Source organism: Pantherophis guttatus, chromosome 2, assembly GCF_059756535.1.
Source record: "Pantherophis guttatus breed Tessera chromosome 2, ASM5975653v1, whole genome shotgun sequence".
Classification (NCBI taxonomy): domain Eukaryota; kingdom Metazoa; phylum Chordata; class Lepidosauria; order Squamata; family Colubridae; genus Pantherophis; species Pantherophis guttatus.
Window position 1 is genome coordinate 216460419 of NC_142064.1, and position 15731 is coordinate 216476149.

The following is a 15731-nucleotide window of genomic DNA, read 5'->3' on the forward strand; positions in this document are numbered from 1 at the left end:
GCCACCCCCACCCCGGCTCCCCAAGGTCAAACACAACCCTGATATGGTCCTGAATGAAATCAAGTTTGACACCCCTGGTATAGAGCCTCTGTCTAACATTTCACTGTACTCTTCTGTCCCAAATATATTGTTGAATCATACATTGTAGGAAAAAAAATAGATTTATATTCACAAAGTTAAGAAGTTACCAGAATATCATTAGGCAATCTCTTAGGATAGTCAATTGAATGTGAAATATTTTTAAAAAATTATTTGATGCTTTCTGAATAGATTCTCAAATGCTCAAATCTTGCGCAATCAAGTTTAATTATCTCAGTGGACTCCTTTACGTATGACTGCTCTACATTTCAATTTGCGGGGCTGAACCAATGCCTGGAGGTGTTGATGGGACTGGTAAAGACCAAAAATCTTAAAACTCAGTCCTGATAAAATAAAGGCTCTCTGAATTAAAGTTCTATAGATTACCCTGGTTTCTAATCAGAAAGATCAGATCAGGATCTATGCTGGAGGTATCATATAGATGACTTTCTCCAAAATTAACTTGCTCATTAACCTCATGACAAACAGAACTGCACTATAGAATTCTTTATTGGCCATGGGTGATTGGACATAAAAGGAATTTGTCTTTGGTGCATAAAGTCTCATTGTACATAAAAGCTGTAAGTGATAAATCATGATCAAAGTCATCATAAAAACACATTCATCATAAATCATAAGATACAGCACTTAATGATAGAATTAACATAAAACATACTAGGAAACTAAATAAAACAATATAAATCATAAAGATACAAGCAACAAAGTTATAGTCATAAGTAGAAAAGGAGATAAGTAATAGGAAAGATAAGAAGAATAATATTAATACAGTGTTACTAAATATTTTCACAATAGTTGTTGTGCTTAGAATATAAATACCTTCTTTATAACTGTGGAACAAACAGGAGATTTGGAGTGACTACTAATAGTCACTAGTTGCTCAGTGTTTACTTGGTTTTTGTCCAGTTTCTTGTCTGTGAACATCCACAGGTTTCAACCATCTCTTCATTCCTACACATTTTTCATAAGTTTTTAGAAATAAATACTCTGTTGAAATGGTCCTCTTTGGAGTCCAATTTAAGATACTGGCAACTTGCCTGCAGAGACTTACCGTACATGACAAGAATTGAAATAACAGAAGCAAAACATATCTGACACATATCAAAGCCACTTTTTGGTGCCTCTACAATCACAATTAAGAGAAGTTGTGACCACAGAGAATACTTGAAATCCTACCTAAAGGAAGAGAAGTTGTTTCAAAGTCTCCATCTCATCATCTAGTAAAAGGGACCCTATTTTCCCAAAATGTATAAATAGATTTTAAATTAAATCCTGTACAACACTGGCCAGCTATTTATTTAATTACTTTCTTACTGGATGTAGTGATTCCTGCCTGAGGATGTTTTCAGGACATATGACAGAAAGATTCTTTCACCAGTGAAACGAAGAATATTCACAGTAACTCCAGCCTACATCTCTGTAGAAAGGCCAGTTTTGATATTCTTGACAAGTGCTGTCACCTTCCTTTTTTGTAATGTCAAGGAGAGCTCTGTGTGCACAAAAGTGATGTAAGGGCATAAAGCAGCTTCTGAAATTGCCCCAAAGAAATGATTCTTGGCTTTTGGAAGAACCCTTGTGTACATTGGCACTTGCATAAATGCAATCAGCTTTCAGAAAGTCTGGATTCTTGTAAGTCTTCAGAGCAAAAGGGTCATAAGATTATAACTGCAGAGATGTCACGTGGCTGGAAAAGATGTTGAAACACCAGCTGCACATTTCTCCTAAGTAAGAGAATTGATGTTCACCATAGAAAATGAATTGGATGCCTGTTTTTCAATTGTCAACATCCATTCCTTCTAAGCAAGAAAACTTCAGTGGACCTTAGTAGAGTTTTTAGAAATGATTAACTGTATTGATTTACCGGTATTTGTCTTGTGGATAGAGTTATGCTTTAATCTAATGGAAGGGTAATGTAATGTTGATACTTTACAAGCAGTGCAATCTATCAACATCAGCTTTGCATCCCTGACATATATATACCATTTCTTTCTTTATCATTGTCTGTTTAAGTATTTTATTCCACATTTAACTCCATGCTTTCGCAGGAGAGGTAGTAACAAACATTAAAAGAGGGAGAGCAAGAAGAAGAGAACGAGAGCTAAAACAGCAAATCCTGGAAGAATCTTTAACAGGCAAAGCTAATCTCTTTTAGGGAAGGATTGTCCAGAGGCTACCCAAGATGATGGGAAACCCAAATCTTAAGATTCCAAAATTCATTTGAAGGCATAGAAAGACTGATTTGGAGTGAACGTTCTTTAGAATACCCAGTGTCAAAACATTTAGGGTTTAAGATTAAAAGTGGCACTTCAAATGGAATATCCAAGCAGTCATGATCCAAAAAAAAGTTGCCATTTCCAAGAACTTTTTCAATTCTTTTTTTTTCAATTCAGACTTTTATTTTTTTTAAAAAAAGTCATGAACTCAATAAATTACACAATAATTTCCCCCCTTAATAAAATTTTCACAAAATAAAATTTACAATTTATAAGAGAAAGCTTTGAAACTCCTTTCTCTTTTGAAGTGCTGATGAGTTATTTTTTGTTTTATGTTACGCTGGTGGATTGTTCTGCGACTGCTACAATTGGTTTCAAAAATTTTACAGGAAATCAAACCAAACACAAGCAACAACAAAAATCACACACACAGATTTTAAGGGACAATTATTCAGTAGGTAATAAATGGAACAATCAAGTTGGCATTCAATGCCAACATACTAAGCACCATGAAGAGAAGTGACCAGGGAAGTTTCCCCAACTTTTAAAAATAAGAAACAAGTGCACTTTTAACATTAACTGTGTTACTGGGCAATATATAATTTGCTCTATTTGTAGCTTCTGCACTGCACTAAAAAGTACACCAAATAATATATCCAAAAATCTGAAAAACTTGTTAAGTGCCAAGAAACTGTATGTAGTAATCAGACTAGTTAGGACATATGTGGTTGAGAGTTGCTGGTTTTTCTAATACATAAGGACTATCAAGATCCTGCACTCATATTCTTTTGTTTGACACAAATATTATGTAACTGTTCAGCTGATGGGAGATACAATGTCATTAAGCACAGGATAACCATAACCATTTTCAATTCTTACTGTCACTTCTTGTGGCCGCCACATATTGACCACCATATCAATCAAAAGTGATAGGTTTTGCCTTTGTCCCTCTTTACACAATGAATGCCTCTATGGTGGATGAATTGCCATACTGATCCAGGATAACCGTTATCCAGTAGAAATTCAAGACTAGTGCTTTAAGCATGCCCATAGATCAAGTCCATTTTACAGGAGCACTGCTGGGTTATACCGCAATTTGTTATATATGGTTGAACTTTGATCTCACTTTGATCAGTGCATCTCGGGTGACAGATTCTTTTTCCCCTTCCCAAAACTGTTTCATTTAATAAGTGGCTCTCTTTAATCTTAATGTAAAATGTCATCTTTTCAAATGAGATTATTTCCCTTCTGAATTTAAAAGTATGAATTCGTAAAACAGCTTGTACAATATGAAATTAAAATCCTGCTAATTTAAAATGTGTGAAGTTTGTTGATCTCTTGGGCTGCTAGAAAAAAATATTGAAAATTAAATAGCTATCACAAATGTATCTCCTGTTTTGCTGGCCATTTAAATAGTAATTTGTCTCTGCTGCCTGACAGCTTGCCTATTCCCCTGCAAACTTCTTAAGACAAAAAGACAGCTTTTCTTCATGCTAGCAGGACATAAATGGAACACGCTGTGAATTTGATTTCTAACTTGGCTGGTTATGTTTAAATGTCTGCTATGATAGCAGGAATTTGCTCCAGGGTTCTTTGTCTATTTCACTCCTTTTCTAATGGAAAACTGCTGTTCAGATTATATTGCTTTTAACACTGCTAGCTTTCTGCTGCGATGAGGGATTCATGTTAATGTTTGGAACCTTAATTTTCAAAACATGAAAATGCCACTGAAAAATATCACAAAGGTATTTTTCAAATTAGCATGGCTTCCTCAACCACCTCATCCAGCAGTTTTGCATAGACTGTTCACCTTTGGTTGATTAGTACAGAACCAAACAATAAAATCCCTCCAGTACCTTTTTTTTAAATGGACAGCCACAGCAATGAAGCCAGTGAAGAAATTTACACCTCTGCTTAAGAGCCTTTTCAGAATGATATTCTAATTAGTGGTACTGAAGCTGCTGAGAAGCACAGCAGGCTGGAATTCATCATTAAAATCATCCAAGTCTATCTGAAAAGCATTGCAATTGAACTTCACCTCTTCTTTCATAGTTCTACCAGAGCCCCAGTTCCTTCCTTCTTTCCTTCTTTCCTGCCTACCTGCAGATAGGCAGGTAGGAAGGCCTACCTTCCTGCCTTCCATCCATCTTTTTTGACATTTCTTTCAGAAGAAATCACATTTCAAAATACAGAAAGATACTGTAAGTTAGAGATGGATAAAGAGCAAAAATAACCACAACAAGAAGCAAAAAAAGTAGAAAAGTCATCTTAGTAAAGTCAAATACCGTAGAAAGAAATATGATGTTCAATTAAATGTAAAACTCCAATTGTAATGCTTTAGCATTGAATGAAATTATTGATGGCTTATCCAGCAACTATGCTGATGCAAAATGTGAAAGGATAGGCATGAAATGTCCATGAAATTAGTCTTCTTAGGGAAAACCGTGTGGGTAGTAATATGATTTGTCATGCATACACATGCTAGGAATTTTAATGTCATAAGGATTTGCTGAGAAATTCTGTGTAATGTACTAGTATTGTAAAATGATTCTCTCCACCCACCGTCCAGTGCCGAAATCAGAATGTATATGGCCAAAGACTCTGTGTAATGGAGCCTTATGGAAGATGAATTGATGTTATTTAAACAATGAAGGAAAAATGTTTAAATAATTTAAATTTCTAACTTAAGTTCTCTTAATTTCAGTAGGTTGATACCAAATACACGTATGTCTGGATTCAAATCAATAGGCCTGCAATTACATGTTGCTCTATTAGTGCAGGAAATGCCCTTTAGTTTATTGATGTATCTCATACTAGAAGGAGTGGCTAGTAAAATACAACTGAGATGCCCTTCACTGTGACAATCATCACAGTATCTTTTAAGTCAATGTTAGAAATGCAGATTATGCATGAAATGACATTCATGATGAGAATGTCTCTTATCCACACACATTTTGCAGCAACATAAGCTGGCAAGAGAGGCAGCAGGTTGACTTTGAGTGCCTAAATGCTCCAGCATGGTAATTCATGCGTTTGCAGAGGAGCAGAGTGCCAACTGTGTAGCTCTGCCACTCTATTCCAGAGGTGGGTTTCAGCAGGTTCTGACCAGTTCTGGAGAACCGGTAGTGGAAATTTTGAGTAGTTCGGAGAACTGGTAGTAAAAATTCTGACTGGCCCCGCCCCCATCTATTCTCTGCCTCCCAAATCCCATCTGATTGGGAGGGAATGGGGATTTTGCAGTAACCTTTCCCTGGATTGGGGAGGGAATGGGGATTTTGCAGTAACCTTCCCCTGGAATGGGGTGGGAATGGATATTTTACAGTATCCTTCCCCTACCATCCCACCAAGCCAAGCCCACCAAGTCATGCCACATCCACCAAGCCATGCCCACCAAGCCACACCCACAGAACTGGTAGTAAAACTTTTTGAAACCCACCACTGCAATTCCCACACCTTTTAGCAATGGCCACTGAAGTAACTGCGCAAATAAGAAAAGCGGAGTAAAGTAGAATTTTTTTCTTTCTTTCTATCAGACAACTTGTAAGTTTTTGGTACTCTCAATACCTCATCCCCACAATCTTTACATAATATCATCATCATCAGTTGTTGTTTTTTTAAAGCAAGAGAAAATCAAACAGGCAATGTGGAGAATATTATGAAGCAAGAGGTAATAGAACATATAAGAATGATTGAAACTCAGTGGAAAGCAATTAATGAGGATAAGCCTACAACAAGCCTATAGAGCCGTGATGGCGAACCTATGGCACGTGTGCCACAGGTGGCACGTGTAGCCATATCAGTGGGCATGCCAGCTCAGCTCTGGCGCGCATGTGCATGCCAGCCACCTGATTTTCAGGCCTTTTGGGCCCACCAGAAGTAAGGAAACAGGTTGTTTACTGCCTCCAGAGGGCCTGGGGGTAGATGGGGAAGGCTGTTTTCACCCTCCCCAGATGCATAGAGAGGATCTGGAGCCAGGTGACAAAGAAAAATGGGCTAGGAGCAAGGGGGGAGGGGGGGTTGGGCGCGCATGTACAGGGCGGGGCGCATAGAATTATGGGTGTGGCATGCACGTGCGCGAATCTCTCCCCCCCTTCCTGGCACATGATGGCAAAAAGCTTAGCCATCACTGTTATAGAGGCTTCTGCTAAAACAACTCATTAAGAGTAAGGCTATGCTCCTTCATAGGCTGAAACACAACAGGACATAGATGTCTTAATTTGCTTAGTATAAGTTTCAAAATGGTATAAAAAGCTCTACTTCCAATATGCAGCTTAAACATTAAACTGGAATTTGCTGCTATAGAATAGAAAAAGAAGGGCACATTTTGTTGTTTGCTCAAGAAGAGTAACTTGGTGGAGAGAAAGAGAAAGGATTGTTCAGAAATCATCAGCTCTAGCCTCAAATCAGATCAATCCTTTCAATATTCCAACACTGGAAGTTTTAAAGAAGATGCTGGATAACCATTTGTCTGAAGTGGTGTAGGATTTCCTGCCTAAGCAGATATAGACATGGCATGGTATTTGAATATCTTTTCCAACAGTTTCATGGCTGATCCACTGAATGCTAGTTTGCAGCATATTTCTTGACTGCTTGTCTTTTATTACTGATAGTTGATTGAAGTGGCTAGCACCACTTCGATATCTTCATTGTCTTTTTAAAGGCTACTTGTTCAGCCTGTTGACATTAGTTTGGTCTTCTTTATATTTAATTTTAGTTCATTTTTTAATTGTTGTGGTTGACTTTTAATACCAGGCCTTGCAGATTCTTTGCATTTTTAACTATATGAGTAGGGTCATCAGCGTAGCATGGGGAAATGAGATGTTCTGGGATTCCCATTTTTCTGAGTACATTCCATAGCTTGACATGATTGACAAGATCAAAGGCACTTCTATAATCAATGAAACACATACTGACTTCTTTTTGGTATTCTTTGGTTTTCTCAATGCTCAGAGTGTATCAGCAATAATGTCTTGTGTTTCTCGGCCCTTCCTAAAGCCAGTACAAACATCTGGTATATCTTTTTCCATAAAGGGCCATAGATATATAGACCTTGAATATTTAGTTTTGGTCAGACTAGATGTTTTTCTGTAATTAAAGTTTCTTATTATTACTATTCTGTTATCAAATCTGTAGATTTGGTGCTGCTTTATCATTACTGCTCATCCAGAATTGTGTTGGCTTCACTTTAATAATGTATTAGGCCTTACATTTTTCCATCCATTTTTTTCCCTCCACATACCATATATTGCCAAATCAGCTACTATCTGCTTTTTCTAAAAGTTTGGAGAAGCAATTCAATTCAGTGAAGAGATATACAAAGTAGTCATGCTGCTTCAGCTCAATCGAACTGGACACTTTCTTAATAATATACTAAGTGCAAACATCTCTTCTTTTGTAGGAAACCAATTTGAATTTTTGCATCACCTTATCAATCTTGTTTAAGTCAATTTCTTTTTGAAGTGACATTGCTAAAAGGCACAGATCAAGATATATATCCAATCTATTTAATTAATGTGGTGTGACTTTCTTGTGTGAAAAAGCATTTCCTTTTTGGAAACCCATTATTCACTCTACTCCAACTTTCTTTATAGTGACAAGAACTAAATAAGCTATCAAGAGTATGCACTGAGTGGCTGGGATCTTATGTAACCATCTTGACATTTGATCTCTAGAATCACCTTGGGAAGTATGGGGACTACATCAGTTGGCTTGTGATATGCATGCCAACTTTGTGTCCTATTTTTCTTATTTTGAAAGTAGAAGAGAGGACAATGTTTTTCAGTAGACTTGATAAAAAAAAATCAGGCAGTACTAATCATTGAAACTGTGAGCCGTGGTGGTGCAGTGGTAAGAATGCAGTACTGCAGGCTACTTCTGCTGACTGCTGGCTACCAGCAGTTTGGCAGTTCGAATCTCACCAGGCTCAAGGTTGACTCAGTCTTCCATCCTTCCGAGATCGGTAAAATGAGGACCCAGATAGTTGGGGACAATAGCTGACTCTGTAAACCGCATAGAGAGGGCTGTAAAGCAGTATGAAGCTTTATATAAGTCTAAGTGCTAAAACCAGTTGTCCAGCAGGGAAGTGAAGAAGCACCATTAAGTGTGACTATCTTCCTCCTCAGAGAGGCCACAGGAACCACTCCAGAGAGTCTAAAAAGGTAGAAAGGAACAAGCAGCTGGTATTACATTGTTATTTTTGGGCTCTGCTGCTGTTACCAACTTTTCTAAGAGCTCCTCTGTCTTCCTCCTGGAGACCAACAGGATGAGGGACCACACAGGTTTATTAGATGTGGGGGGGGGGAGAAGAGGCAATCAGAAACTCCCTAAGTGGCCCATTTTCCTCACAGCATGTCATTATAAAAAGTATGTTACAATAGGAGCCAGTACTGTTTTTCTCTCATTTGAGCAAGCAAGTGTCAAAACTAAAACTACTAATGAAGATTTTGTGAAATTTTCATCTTATGGAATGCATTTAGGAAAATACTTTTAAAGAGCATATCAAGACATAAACAATGTAGCCTAACCAAAGAGAACTGTGCAGGTTCACATGAAGAAAGGTTGCAGGAATTAGGTTTGGCTAGGACTAAGGGGGACATGATAGCAGGATTCCAGTATTTGAGGGACTTTCACAAAGAAGAGGGCGTCAACTTATTTTCAGATGCAATTATAGTAGCAAATGCATTTTCTTTGCTCTCCTCAAAGTTGTGCATGCAGTAGACTTTGAGCGGTGGAACAACTTGCCTCCAGAAAGTCAATGCACTGAAAGTCTGGAAGTCAATGCACTGAAAGTTTTTAAGAAGAGATTGGACAGCCATTTGTCTGAAATGGTATAGGGTTTCCTGCCTGAGCAGGAGGTTGGACTAGAAGATCTCTAAGTTCCCTTCAAACTCTTGTTATTCTGTAGATTCTAGCCTGTGCTAGTCTTTATCTTAATACTTCCTCCACCATTGTGCTAGCTGCCAACCCAGCTGTTTCGTTGTCCTGAGCTTCCTGAACAACCAGTGGTCTCAGCTGTTTTCTTTAGATCTTCAGAAGCCATTCTGTCCACTGTCTGGATCATTTCCCTGCCTCAGACTGAATCCTTAACAAATCATTGTTTTGAAGTCACAAAAACATACCCGTTTAGATTCATTCTGCTAGGCCCTGCTACCACTAAAGACAAATTCTAGTCAGTATAAAAATGATTAGTGATCTGTCAATAAAAAAGAGACCATACTCTTAATACTCTAATCATCGTTTTCTGGTCCTGAGCAAAAGACAAATGTTTCCTGCTACAAAAATATGAGCAGTAATCATTTGGGCAGCCTTATGGGGGTAATGAATATTGTCCTTTCACATGCATAGAGATTGGAACCTCCCAGAATTACTAATATGAGAATTCCAGCTCTATATCTGCAAACATACTAGATAGTTTAGGTCAGAGATTGGATGCAGCAGGATAGATAAAATGAATCTTTCTATCCTCTCTCTCTCTCTCCCTCCCTCCCTCCCTCCCCACACACATCCACAAACACGGGGATTAGCAAATGGGAAGGGAAAGTGGATGAATAAACTGCCTGACTTGATATCATACTACTGCAGATTTATTTTTTCATTAAAAATTAAAAAAAAAAAAAAACAGGCTCCCTAATCCTTTTCTGCAATTGCTGGAAACATACTGAAAAATCACCATTCCTTTTTGTCCCTGATGGAGCGTAAGGATCAGTGTTGACTCCAAAGAACCAGCTCATTCTGCCAGGGTCATTGGACAAATATGGCCACATAATCTGTGGCTTAGTGTGATAATTCAAGAGTCCATTTGCCAGCAGATCTAAGAACAATTTCCCAATTTCCCACACAGTGCAACAAGCAAACAAGAAACATGTTGCCAAGCTAATGGGTACTGCATTCTCCCACTGCAAATCAGCATTTGCATTTTAAACCATGAGCTGAGAGCAAAACAAAGTAACAGACATATCCAAAATGCTTCCAGAGAAGGCTTTTCACTGTGCAAATCAAGTTTTTCTCATTCATAAAATTCTATGGGTGGTCCAGACATTGACATCTACCATGTTTTTCTAATGCATTCCCCTTTTTTCATACTAAGAAAAAATCCATTGAGAAGGTGGAACGGATGCACAATGTCTAGAACAGCTCTAGGAATATATGAATAGAGTTAAGATTTGTGTACTGTTAGAACAACGTTGAATTGTACAACTATCATGGATGTATTTTTGTTACAGATGTATTTGTATTTTAGTATTTTAAATTTTAATAAAGGTTTTTTGAAAATTAAAAAAAAAACCAGCTCTAGTATTTTCCCTCTGAGCCTATCAAATAGAGAATAATGTTACAATAAACACATGAATACGCATATGAAGACCCAGCTATCCTGAAATAATTTATTCCAATATTTTAAAGAAACTCAGTCTCCAAGTAAGCATGCTTAAGGCTGCAACACTGTTTTAACCAAACAGTGGTTTGGAATATCTTGCCTTAAGATATAAATTGATGGATAGTGCACAGCTAAATAATTCTTATGTTGGCCATGAGAAAAAACATTGAAACCCATATTGAGAGAATAACTTTATTAGTCTGTCTGAAAGCTTATAAATTGTGGCACACAATGGAATTTCCAGAAACAAGTCATGAAGAAAGATGGTTAAAATATACAGAATAAAAATAAAGAAGAGAAAAGGGAGATGGAAACTATATACCTGAAACATGTCTTATAAGTCACATCGTTATCCAATGATTGCCGGGGGTACCTGGAAGAGGGGAGAAAAGTCAAGGAGTGCTAAACTATAATGTTGGGTTGAGTTCAGGAGTGAAATGCTCCCGGTTCGGACCAGATCAGGTGATCCGGTAGTGATTGTGGCTGGTGGTTTGGAGAACCGGTAGCGATGGCGGTGCAAGGCTCTGCCCACCCGCCCGGATGTCATTACTTCCTGGTTTTAACCAGGAAGTAATGTGTTTTTTACCCTCTGCGCATGTGCAGGTTTTACACATGCACAGAAGGTCTGCGCATGCATATGATGCACGCATGGATGCACTTCTGAACCAGTAAGGAAGGTCAGTAGATTTCACCCCTGGTTGAGTTGTGTGATTCAGCCACTGAAAGTTGTCTAAGCACATCGACCAAACTCAGCCAAGTTAGTATCATGGTTAAGACATGGGGCAGCATCATATTCAAATCAGATCAATACTCAGTTTCATAGCTGATGTCACCCTGATTAATATCAAGGATCTAGAATCCTTGAAAAATCAGTTAAACTGCACAGAGAAGAATGACTTGACTTAGAGCTAGTCAGCTGGCAGTCAGCAGAAATAGCCTGCAGTACTGCATTCTAACCACTGTGCCACCGCTGCTCTTTAGATTCATAATGGGAAGGAATAGAATTTAAATAATCCAAGTACTTTATATACCCTCAAATATGTAATCAGAGACTTCCTGTGATTCTGTCTGGCTCCTATTACCTTCTCTTCCACCCCCATTTTTTTTTTCTGTACTGGCATTATTTCAAAAGAATCAAGGTGACTTTTAATATAACCACCTATATTTTACTAGGATTGAAGATAATAGTTAAAAGGTCTTACCAAGATATACTACATTTGTAAATTTCCAGTGAAAAAATGCAGACATAATTCTAGAATCAAATAAACTATGTTTACAAGTAACCATACATACATCGTTCAGCCAGATTATTTTTAACACACATAGTTCCTCCATGTACATGCAGTGATAACAACCTGTAACTATTTTACATATTGCTGAAAGGCTAGAATGGATAGATGGAAGATCAGGAGGTACTGGTAGAGATGGAGGCAAATGGTTTGTGGTAGATGAACAGCATTTCTCCCTTCATATCATAACTAAGATAGCTCTCAATCCAAATGGAAAACAAAACAAAGAGTAGATTTTTGTGTGTGAAAGAATTACAAACTGTTACTCTGTTCCTTGTTTTCCTGGTCCCATTTTGCAGCTAACTCCAGTGGAATGTTGTTAGGATTCCATTAAAAAACAAAGTGCTACAATTACTGTAGATATGTAATCTTTTTTGTGCCACTTTCTAAATGTTGCTGTCAACCCTAAAGCGGACCTGATTGAGGCCATCTTTATGGTTTCAGGATTGCCACAAGGCAGAAGAGGGGACAGGGAGGGGGAGAAAATAGATAGCTATGGTTTTGTAGTCAAAACAAAAAGTTTTCCTGTAGGAACCAAGGAGATTTCAACAGGTGGCTGTGGAGAGGAGTGGAGTAACCAAGCAGCCGGCCAGCACCTCTATTGGACAATATGATGACTGGGGGGAAAGGGGGAACTTTCACTTTTTAATTAGGTGAAAACCGCGGGAACTTTCAGAGTCGGTTTTCACCATATTGGTGCCAATATGATGTATCCAATAAATTGTTCTTTGAGGAATCTACCTGCCTCGGAGTTCTACTTTCGATGGATGCATTACTTGGAACAGTGACAGTTGCAGTCCAGATCTGATAGCCTACAGTAATTCTTGTAGACTTCAGGTCAGCTTTATTCCTCCTTTAATGTATAATCCTTCTAGGTACTTTTTAATTTTATTTTCTTCATGCCTAGCATTGGGTTACCACGGAAATGCTCAAGAAATGACAAAGAACTGTATTGGAATAATATCTAAAATGCAAATTAATCTTCTCTATTCAGAAAAGTAAAGTTTTACAGGGTAATAAGAGTATTGCATTATTTTGCACATGATAAAATAGACTGTATTTTTCGGAGTATAAGATGCACTGGAGTATAAAACTTTTTTGGTGAGGAAAAGAAGAAAAAGAAATTTCCCTCTGTCTCTGCTTCTGCCTCTGAGCAATTTTGCCTCGTTGCAGCAAACAGCAGTCTGCTTTACTTTCATTTTCGTTTTCAGCACAGCTTGATTAGCACAAGGAAAAAAAAAATCTGCTCCAGCAATGTACCTCTTTGCAGCAAGCAGCAGAGCCCTGCACAAAACAGCTGAGAGCAAATCAGCTGAGAGTCGGGAGGCCGATCCAATCAACTTGTGCTAATTAGCCTGTGCTGAAGCTGGAAGCAGCTGTTTTTTCTTGCTATTTGCTTGCAAGGAGGTAACCGCTGCAAGGCAGAGGCCAAAGGGTGGGGGCCAGTGGGTGGGCAGGGCTACATTCGGTGTATAAGACACACCTAAATTTTACCTCCTTTTAGGTACTCCTTGCTTAACAACTACAGTGTTTGTTTAGCAACTGTTGGAAGTTATGACAGTGCTGAAAAATTGACATGACTGGTTCTTGAATGTATAACTATTTCAGCATACATGTAGTCATGTGATTGCCATTTGCTATCTTCCAGCTGGCTTTAACATGCAAAGCCAATGGGTAAGCCGGCAGGAAGTCAAAAGTCACATTCACATAATATCTCACTCAATAACCATTTGCTTGATAACCATAAGCAGGTTGTTTATGTGAATTTTTGCTTAGTGATAGAGACAATAGGTCCCAATTAAGGTCATTAAAGTACGGACTAACTTGTAGTGTATGAATGATACTGGTAAAATAGAGATTTTAGATGCCATTTAATGCCATGTGGAGTAAATATTGGATAAAATTTATTTGTACATTAAATGAGAGTTTTGGGGACTTTGGAAATATTGAACATAATTTCAGGTTTCAGATGTATGTTGTACTTGCATAGTTCTCAAATCTCAAATCATATATCTAATTGTATTAATGCCCATAGGAAAGGATGAGAGATCCATCCTTCAAAATCTATTCAAGACCCATTGCCAGTCCTTACAAATAATTCTGGGCTTTCTGTTCCATTTGCCTATCTCTTTATGCCATTTATTTTATCATTCCATCTCTTGCATTGGACCATTACATGGACGGCAGAACCCTCCATGATTTTGCATTTTAACTTTTAACCCATGGTGATAATCGGAAAAACAAGAACAGCAACAACAATAGAGGCATTATAGCTCAACAGGAGATAACCAAAGAGCTTGATAAAGACTGGTGTCCTGGTGTTTTCTCAAGAGACTTGCTTCCGGCGAGTTTGCAGGCAGCCAGTTCATGGTAGAGAGCATCTAAAACTTCAACAATAGGTGGTTTTCCTTTAAGATAAAGAAAAAAAGAAACACCTGTTGAATTAACAAAATCAAAATTATGCAATTGCAACTCTATGAGTGTGTGCCAAAGAAGAAGGAGAAGAAGAAGATATAGAACCATATGTATCAGAAGCAACATGCTTTGGAGTATGGCAACAGGAGCATATGATTGTTCGTATCCTATTTATGGGAGGTGGTGATAATCTATTTGTAAGGAAGACGTTGTAAGAAATTTAAATGTACCTGTTGTCTGATGCATCAGGGCCTGTCTGTATCAGTGATTCTTAAACTGGGGGTCATTTTATTTATTTATGTATTAAATTTATATGCTGCCCATATTGTTATCCAGAGCAGTAATTTGGATATATTCTGGAATCAAAGTGTGATTTGCAACTGCTTGCTTATGACCAAAGATCCAATTTAACACTGCAGCTATTAAGACTCTTGTGTTTTTTGAGTGGGTAATGATAGTATTTGAGACCCAAAGAAGAGGTAATTGAATCAAACAGTGGTTTAAGAACCACTGTTCTATATATTTCTTCAGATCAAAGAAATCCCAAAATGAAGTAACCCCTTTATCTTGCATGTTGCTCTGCCTTAGAGACATTGGGGTGATTAAGATGAAGATTCATTTATCTTTGCATAGAGAATGGAAAACGTTTTGAAGTATTTGTCCTTGTAAAGCAGAACAGAATGTGTTGAAATGCAGATATAAAAATAATCTCATACCTCAAATCAAATTTGGCTTCTACCGCATTGATAATCTATGGTAGCCACTGCTTTTGTTCTGCCAAATAGGCAACATTTTATGAACATTTCGGGAAGGCCTTCATGCATTAGTGAGTAAAAATGCATGAAAAGAAAAGCAGCCTTAAGGAAAAAGCTTGTGAACAGGGAACTACTGGAGTATAAGGAGCCCTTGTGCATAAAGCATGCACACTCATCCAATGTTAAAGACATTTTTTTAAAAAAAACCTTCCAGCTGTTGATTAAAAACTACTTTTACCTTGCAACTGGCCCTTCTGGAGTGTACAAATGGGTTAAGGCAGCCCTGCTTCTGAGCTCAGCTTCTACACATTTTGAGACATAAGTAATTCTGACTGAAAAATCAAATGAAGAACCAAACCACACAAATATGGACGGAACAGCATTTTAACCTCCGGATGAGACAATTGCGAAAAAGGGGAGGCCTGTGGGCAATATCTCTTCATCAATTTCTAGTTCAAAGCACAGTTACAAAGAATGTGCATTTTTTCCCCTCACTGGCATAATTTTTTATGAAAAGACAGACAGGGAAATTCCTTATAAATAAATATGATTTTTCCTAGATTGTAAAACGTAACTGCCATTTTAGAAA

The 15731-nt window shown here is 37.8% G+C and overlaps 1 protein-coding gene across 5 annotated transcripts in view; it reads right to left on the reverse strand.

Annotated features, from left to right (window-relative positions):
• Positions 1–10861: 10861 nt before the first annotated feature.
• EFCC1 (EF-hand and coiled-coil domain containing 1) overlaps positions 10862–15731 on the reverse strand; it is a 69185-nt gene continuing 64315 nt past the window's right edge. For 3 of the 5 annotated variants that reach the window (XR_015732655.1, XR_015732654.1, XM_060688357.2), the window contains one exon: positions 10862–14380. Coding sequence is in view for 2 of the 5 variants with exons in the window: in XM_060688357.2 (XP_060544340.2) it covers positions 14247–14380 (134 nt within the window). In the remaining 3 variants the exon portion in view is untranslated. Of the gene's footprint in view, positions 14381–15380; positions 15445–15731 lie in introns of all 5 variants that reach the window. The other 2 variants (XR_015732653.1, XM_060688358.2) reach the window with 1 other exon arrangement.